This window comes from Oryza sativa, chromosome 11, assembly GCF_034140825.1.
Source record: "Oryza sativa Japonica Group chromosome 11, ASM3414082v1".
NCBI lineage: Eukaryota > Viridiplantae > Streptophyta > Magnoliopsida > Poales > Poaceae > Oryza > Oryza sativa.
This window is the reverse complement of record NC_089045.1, coordinates 10735694-10744509: the sequence shown is the minus strand read 5'-3', so window position 1 is coordinate 10744509 and position 8816 is coordinate 10735694. Positions and strand designations below refer to the sequence as shown.

Genomic DNA, 8816 nt, shown 5'->3' with positions numbered 1-8816 from the left:
ATTTTTTTTCAGTGAATCGGTGTACCGCTATTAGCAAGGCATCTACTATAACTCTCAAGATATGATGGCTCAATCTTCAGATGTATGGTACTTATATAGTTAGTACGGTGCTTATATAGTTAGGTGTGTATGTTTGTGTTCATAGGCCTCGCTTATGGTGACTTTACCAGTCACAAGATATATATTCCGTTCCAGTTTTCAAATGTAGAGTACAATAAATGATCGTACATGTTCACATAAACACCCACGACACTACCCTACTGAGAAAAAAAATGGTAAGGTAGGTGGATGGTGTGGCCTGCACTCGTTCGGCTTCTACTATATAAGATAGACATCGTACCCTAGCAAGTGCAAGCTCCTTAATTTGTTCACCAAGCAGTACCACTGGTAAAATAAAGCAAAAGCAAGTAGGCAAGCATGTGGCGGCTGAAGATCGCGGCGGAGAGCGGCGGCGGCAGCGGCAGCAGCCCGCTGCTGCACACGGGCAACGGCTTCCTAGGCAGGGCAGTGTGGGAGTTCGATCCCGACGCCGGCACGCCGGAGGAGCGCGCCGAGGTGGCGAGGCTGCGCCGCGACTTCACCCGCCACCGCTTCCAGAGGAAGGAGTCACAGGACCTCCTCATGCGGATGCAGGCACGTTAGTTATTAATTAACAAATTTTGTTTTTAACGCTTTGGTCCGTTTTACTTCCTTAATACTACTGGTGTGCTGTGGTGGTACAGTCGTAAGTGTGAGCTTTGTAATCTCTTGATATCAACCTCTTTTTTTTATGGGACTGATCTTGATATCAACTATTATCCTAAGCATGACCACCTAATATCTAATTCTAATATTACGGAATCCAGTAAAAGACTGACCGGATGAAGAATCCATGAGTTATATATTGTCAAGACTACCAATATAAAATATTAAACAGGAATGTTTGATTGCTACGACAACTTATCATATTCAACTTGGTAATTATCTATTAAAATGTTTCTATAATTTTCTTATTATTTATGAAAGTAATTCAGTCATGATATAAAATATTAATGATATAGATAAGGATGGCACTAGTACAATAACGATTTTTCCGTGCGGTTGGAATTGATTTTTGTGTGCAGATCTTCCACCCGTCTAGAACGAGGTGTCTACGAAAATCTCGCATGCGGGCGCTTAAACCGCCCGCACGGGAAAATAAAAAATCGAAAAAAAAATCAAAAGCCTCCTGGAACCCTAATCTAGACTTCGTCGTTGCCGTCACCACCGTCATCATCGCCGCCTTGCCTGAGGCCCGCTGCAGTAGTCCCCGTAGTGGCCGGCGACGGATCCGGCATCCCCGCGGTAGCAGGCGACGGATTCGGCCTCCCGCTTGCCACACTGGCCGATGCCGCCTCGGCCGCTCTAACCGATGCCGCTACCTCCGCCGCCCTAGCCGAGGCCATCGCCGGGAGATGGGAGGAGTGGGACGAGGAGAGGGATAGGGAGAGGAAGGAGTGGGACGAGGAGAGGGATAGGGAGAGGGAGGAGTCGTGCGAGAGTGAGACGGGAGGAGACGGGATCTGAGAGGGAGAGTGTGGGTGTGGGGCGGCGATGTCGAGATTAAAAATGTGGGTGGTATTTTCATGTGCGGGTCATTTAACAGGTCCACATGCGAAAATAAGCCCGCCTGTGAAAATTGATTTTTCCGTGCGGTCATTTTAAAGAGCCGCACGCGAAAATGGAGCACGATTTCTACAGACGCGACCACTTACGATCCGTCTACAATTTAAAATGACTGCCATCCAGGAAAATCATTCCTGTACTAGATAGGATAGCTTGGCTGATTAAGCTCGGCTCGGTCTAAATCGTTATAACGAGCCGGCTCGGCTCATTAAGAGTATATATAACGAGGTGAAATGCCAACTTGGCTCAGCTCAGTGAACTGGCTAGTTGAGCTTATTTAATTAGCTAGTTAACGATCGAATTGACTCCTTTGAACCCTTGTGCAATCCTGTTAATTAATTAATATGATCCACTACATCCACACCAAGAATACATCATGCCGCAGTAGCTAGTAATGATGTTAGAAGGAATAAAGCAATGAGATAGGATCAAACATCATAAGAATCTAGAAAGCACTATGTTATAGTCCACTCATCCAGTCAGTGCAACCACTTAGGATATAGAGAGCACTAAGCACTTAGAATTTAGAGTGTGTTTGGCAAATGGGATATGGGAGGTGGGATTGAAAAAGGGAAATGGATTAATGGGTAGGATTAAATAAGGTGTGAGGAATGAATAGATATGATGCAATATTGCTCTTTGGAGGGTGGGATATTATTTTCCAATCTCATTTACCAAACAAAGCCTTAGAGATGTCGCTGACGAGTTCTTCCCCTTGCTGCGGTTCTTGGACTTCACGCATGCCAACCGGCATTCCAAACCATGCAGTGTGGTGCTAAGGGCCTGAGGGCATAAAGGGCAGCGTTAGCCTGCAGTGCTGAGGCGGCGCATGGAAGTGGCGCGTAGGGATGCAAGCGGGACGAGACAAGCGGGCTTTGTTTGTCTACTTGTCCTATTTCTAATTAACTTTTTCTTCTAAATTTTGTACTGCTATATACTCCCTCCGTACTCGTAAAGAAAGTCGACAGCGATACGGTCTCCAAAACACAACTTTAACTTGTTATTTCTATAAAAATATTTATTGAAAAGTGATATATGTTTCTGTAAAAATATTTATTTAAAAGTGATATATGTATACTTTTATAAAAGTATTTTTCAAGATAAATCTATTTATATTATTTTTATATTTTCAAACCCAATAACTTAAGAGTTATTTATGATTTATTCCCAATGTTTGATTTAAACATTGTGCTAAACAACTTTCTTTATGAGTATGAAGGGAGTTTAAAATAAACTAACAAACATATTTTTTATACGGGTGACGAGACTATATTCACTTGCATGGTCAGTGGCGCGACCCTGCAGAAGAGCCCCTACGGGAGGAGTAGGGGCGCATGGGACTGGGAGGCGACGGGGCAGTCTATCAGGGGACAGCGAGACTCTGGGAGTAGTGGCCGGCGGCACAGGAGAGCTGGGGCGCGAAACGTGGCGTTCTCCCACTCGCACGACCGACGTGACGTGTCTCGTGGGCCCTAGCTTCTTGCGTGCGTACGTGCGACTAAGGTTGTGTACTGTTAGGGAATAGGGAGTAGGATTATCAACTTGATCGAGCCTGCCCAGCCAGGCTCGAGCTTTGTATGGACTCGACTCGGGCCTCATCAAATCTTGAGCTTTATGTTGGGCTCCGACTCAGCCCGTTCGAGCTTTGAGTTTTTCTCAAGGTTTGCTACTGTACTCCTCCTACTACAAGTCAACTATGCATGCCATGCACTCCTGACTCCTTCAGGGAAAAAGTGATTGCCATTGGGCAAAGTCTACTTTGCTAATGAAGATTTGCTTATAAAACATTTAGTTGGGATCTAATGAAGATGAAGAAAGGGTACGTAAAACGAGAAAGCTATTAACTTGATTAATTTATTTTTAATTATTGAAAATTTGAAAAATGGGTTTATTTGGTATTTTAGAATAACTTGTATATAAAAAGTTTTCGCACGAAACATACCGTTTAGTAAATTAAAAAGCGTGCTAACAGAAATCGATGAAAATTTTATATCTTAATAAGAAAAGAACACCAAATATTTATTCGATATTGTGCTTGTGCTGGATTGTTAATTGCAGTAGGCTAGCTAGTGTGAAACAACAAATGAAGACACGTGTGACCATGTGGTTTGATGGAGTGAGTCAGAAGATAAGCTCGAGCTTGGCTCATTTGAAGTTCAAATCCAGCTCAAGCTTAGCCTAATAGGAGCCAAGTTAGAGCATCTCCAACAGCCTCTCTAAATCGAACTCTTCAAACGCTAATATAGCCAACTCTTCATCTGATTTGGCTAGTTAAACTAGATATTTACTCCAACAGACTCTCTATTAATTCTCTCCAAAATAAAATCGGACCCACATATCAGCCACTCTCCCCTCTTCTTCTCTCTCCCTCTCCCCCTTCTTCTTTCTCTTTCCTTTTTCCCCATTCCTTCCTTCCGGTCGAGGCGACGACCACGCTGGAGGGAGGCGGGAGGTGGCGCGGGGAGGTGGGAGGCGACGGAGCTTGGGGCGGGGATGGAGATGGCGGCGGCGGCATGGGGAGGCGGGAGGCGGCGGAGCACAGGGCGGGGATTGCGATGGCGGTGGTGGCTCGTGGCAACGACCTCGAGGATGACCCCGACAACGACCTCGAAGATGACCTCGACGATGACCCTGATGACGACGACGGCGCCCCCGACGACCTCGACAACGACCCCGACGACGACCTAGATGACGACCCCGACGACGACGACGGCGCCCACTCCGACCTCGCGAGGAGTACACCAGCCGCGCCGACCGATCGATGTGTTGGCAGGCGTTTTGACTAGCCAAATCTAGCCAGCCAGCGAGCGAGTTTGGTCAGCTGGATGGCTTGGCCATTCGGTTGGCCAGTCTGTTGGATCTCTTTTTTTACTTAAATGGTTAAAATTTGACTTGGAGAGACCGATAGAGAGACTATTGGAGATGCTCTTAAAGTAGCCTAATAGGTCTCGAGCTTTTTCAACAGACCTATTGAGGACGATGGGGAGCTTTCTACTGGCCTACTGTACTGGGCTGGGCCATCTGATTGGGATGCGGGAGTGGCAAATGCGAAACTGACATGAAACTGAAATAACGAGTATAACGAGCCTAACAAGTAGCTCGTGAACTGGCTCAGGATCAGGATCGGCTCGTAGCTCAACGAGCAAAATAGCTGTCTCGTCTTGGCTTGTTAAGGCCCGGTTTAGCTCCTAATTTTTTTTTACAAAAACATCACATCGAATCTCTAGAAACATACATAAAGCATTGAATATAGATAACAAGAAAAATTAATTGCACAGTTTGCATGAAAATCGCGAGACGAATCTTTTGAGCCTAATTAGTCTATGATTAGCCATAAGTGTTACAGTAACCCACATGTGCTAGTGACGGATTAATTAGACTCCAAAGATTCGTCTCTTGGTTTCCAGCCGAGTTATGAAATTAGTTTTTTCATTCGTCTCCGAAAACCACTTCCGACATATGGTCAAATGTCCGATGATGTGACACCTAAAATTTTTTTTTCGCAAACTTAACAAGGCCTCAAGCTAGCCGATCTGAGCCGGGTTTTGGAACTCCTCTTCCCCCCTAATAGTACAATTAAGAAATTTGTACATTCCTAGATATTACTACAAATGATATATCTAACTGAATATGTATGTTTCTAATAAAAACATTTTCTGCAGACAGATATATGTCAAGAACAGTAAATGTGTAATAAAAAAATTATCTTGCACTACTTAAAAAATAATTTTTCTGGACGAGACCTTCGTTAATTTGGATGCAGATGGACCATAAGTAGCCGCGTCTATAAAATCGACCTCCATTTTCACATACGGCTCCTTAAGATGTCCAGATGCAAAAATTAGTTTTCACATACGAACCACTTAAGTAGCTGCATGCGAAAGTTAGCCTATTTTTACAGGCGGACCTCTTAAGTGCCACATGCAATAATATATTTTCGTAGACGGATCTCTTATGGATCCGCCTAACTTGCCTCCACTTTCCTTCTCAACACATTACATTTTCTTCTAAGTCCAACCTTATCTTCTCAGTCCTCCTCTCCTCTCTGTCTCACCTCCTCTCCCTCTCTCTCAGTGGCTAGCGGCCGGTGGGCAGTGGGTGTGGCCGGTGGCAGGCAGCGGGCGGCTTCGGCTTCCTTGGGCTCAGCCCCTTGATGGCCTTGGTGGTAGGCAGCGACAACGGCGGCTATCTCGGGTGCTCGGTGATGGGTAACCTCAGGACAATGGGAGCGGGCAGATCCACCGTACCCCCTCCCCCAACAACGGGAGCAATGGCGGCGAGCAGATCCATGCCCTTTGACCGAAGGAGCGGTGGCGGTAGCGGCGAGCTGCAGGGGCGGGCGGATCCACCACCCACGACCTCAGGAGTGGCCACGGCGGGAAGGTAGTGGCCGGCACCAGGCTAGCTAGGGTTTCTGTTTTTCAATTTTGAGGTGTTTTTTTCTTTGGGGAATTTTATTTTTTCACGTGGCACACATGAGCACCCGGATTTTCGTATGCAGATGTGGTAACTGCATGGAAAAATCGCAATTTTTGGAGACCTTTTGGGGCATACAGGCGTCCCAACCACATGGAAAAATAGGGTTTGGCCAGATAGAAAAATGCTTTTTTAGGTAGTGTCGGATCGGTTGGTCAGAAGGTAAACATAGATCCCAGTAAAAAAAAATATAGTGATTTATTTGGATTTCCATCAGGCAGAAAATAATGTTGTATTTAAATTATCCCTTCATAAACCAAGGTCTAAACTGTAGCATATTGAACCGGCAGTGATCGATACGGAGTAAACTTTTGTCAACCGGCAGAGAAGTGTGGGCTCCAAATTAAAGGTGTTCCGTTGTAGCGCTTTTAGTGGTATTCTTTTTTATAAAATTTTTTGTGGTAAATATAAATACGGTTTTGCTAAATTTTTGGTGACACATTTTCTGGTTGGTTACAGTCAGTTTTTGTGCCGTTGGATCGGTCATAGGATTCGTGCTATTATAATTAATTATATTACGCGTAACTACAAGTTATAGGTCAGTGTAGGGATGAAAACGGACCATATAGTTTCCGTCCGCTCCGGACAAAAACGAAAACAGATACCTCTTGGACTGGATAATTCTCGGATAGTTCGGATACGGATACGAATATGGTTATGGTATCGAGGTTTCCTTCAATATACCTTTATAGATTTTAATAGTAGTTTATCTCTTAACATTAGTCTATACTATTAAAATGGACACAACTACACTGAGAGTGCTAGCTGGATAGTGCTAAAGAGAGACACCCTTCTTTCAAAAAAAAAAAAAGCTACTAGTACACTCAATATCTATGTATTTTTTTTCCTCTTAGAGAAGTTTCTCTTAAATTACTTATCCGATTTATAATCTGATTATACTGTTGTGTTCGTTGCAATTAAATCTTTACAACAAGATCTTATATGATTATATTCTGATAAAAAATATATGTATGTTGTAAATTTTATTATATGTAAGTTACTTCTATTATATATGTAAGTTAGTTTTATCATATATATAAATTAATTTTAGATTTAAGCTCTTTAATAACTTATATATTTTAAATCATGTATTATTTTCAAGATATATTTGCATCGTTATACTCTACATAAAATATGTGACAATGCAAGATCCATATTGGATATATTCAAATATTTTATTAATTTAAAAGTAATGTATTTAAATTGTAGAAGTAACTTAGCTATACAATAGAAGTAACTTAGCTATGTAATAGAAATAACTTTCTGTAGTAGAAGTAATTATATGCAACAGAAGTAACTTAGTTATGCAATAGAAGTACTTCCTCCGTTTCATAATGTAACTTTTCTATGTCTAGATTCATTAACATCTATATGAATGTGGGCAATGCTAGAATGACTTACGTTATGAAACGGAGGGAGTAATTTTACTCTCTGTAGTAGAAATAATTAGGGGCCCAAATAATTAAATTGTGAGTGAGCTGAAATAAGAAACTATGTAGAGTAAATTCGCAAGTAAAGTGTATAGAAGATTTATAAAGTCCACAAAATATAGAATTAACTAAAAACAATAATAAAAATAATCAACTTAGAGTATTATGAATGTATAGAAGTAATTTAGTCAAATCTAAAAGTAACTTATATATATATGATAAAAGTAACTTACGTATATAATAAAAGTAATTTATAAATATAAATATTTTTTTATCGTAATACAATCATGTAAGATCTTGTTGTAAAGATTTAATTGCAACGAACGTAATGGTATAATCAGATTGTAGATTGGATAACTAGTTTAAGACAAAATTCTATAAGAAGAAAACTAAGATATGCACTATTGGATATACTAATAGCAACCAAAACTCCTAAAAGTACTAGCACGTGGGTGTCTCTGGTTAAGACTAACTGGAGAGGCCTCTCCAATTAGATTTACCGTATTAATATTATTTAAATTGTAAAAAATATTTATAAATTATACTTCATTTTATATAAAATGAGCTAATTATATATGTTGATATTTGTTTCTATTAGAAGCTGAGTTGGTTTTCGTGTTCCGAGAAAAAATTGTTTCCGTATTCGTGTCCGATCATATTCGATTCTTATTCGTAATCGAGATAATCCGTATTTGTTTCTGTATTCGAGCTATCCGTATTCATTTTCGTATCTGGTAAAAAAATATAAAAACGAATATGGTATGAGCGTTATCCGTCCGTATCTGCTCCGTTTTCATCCCTAGGTCAGTGGATTAGTGGTCTACTGCAGAACTTAATTTGTTGATATTTTTTTCTTCTCATTGCATGCACTCAAGTATCAGACCTGTTGATATTTACATCGTAAATACACTACTGCAGAATAGGGACTCAGTGCCTATATGTAGGTGCCAGTTGTAGCACTTCCGTCACCTATAAGTGTCGACACCTATTTGATGTTTTCTAGTAGTGTGTTGACTATTTTTTCATGAAAAATACGGCGACATAAATATAGATAGTCCATATAAATATCGATAGAGTACTCAAATGCATGGGATTGATAGTGTCTTATCTTATGACCTCTTAGTTTTGGCCCAATAAGGTCCGAGTTTTTATAAGAAAAAAATCTTCAGTCTATATAAAGGGCCTAGGAATTACTGAGGTCGTGGAAGCATAATTTGTTACAAAACTAATAAGTCTTTTCAGACAGTTGATCCTTTTTGTTAACTG

General features: G+C 41.3%; 1 protein-coding gene across 1 annotated transcript in view; it reads left to right on the top strand.

Moving 5' to 3' along the window:
• Positions 1 to 350: 350 nt before the first annotated feature.
• Positions 351 to 8816, top strand: part of LOC4350288 (achilleol B synthase-like) — a 31478-nt gene continuing 23012 nt past the window's right edge. Inside the window, exon 1 of the mRNA NM_001423188.1 lies at positions 351 to 633. Within this exon, the coding sequence (NP_001410117.1) occupies positions 418 to 633 (216 nt within the window). The 5' untranslated portion in view covers positions 351 to 417. The remainder of the gene's footprint in view (positions 634 to 8816) is intronic.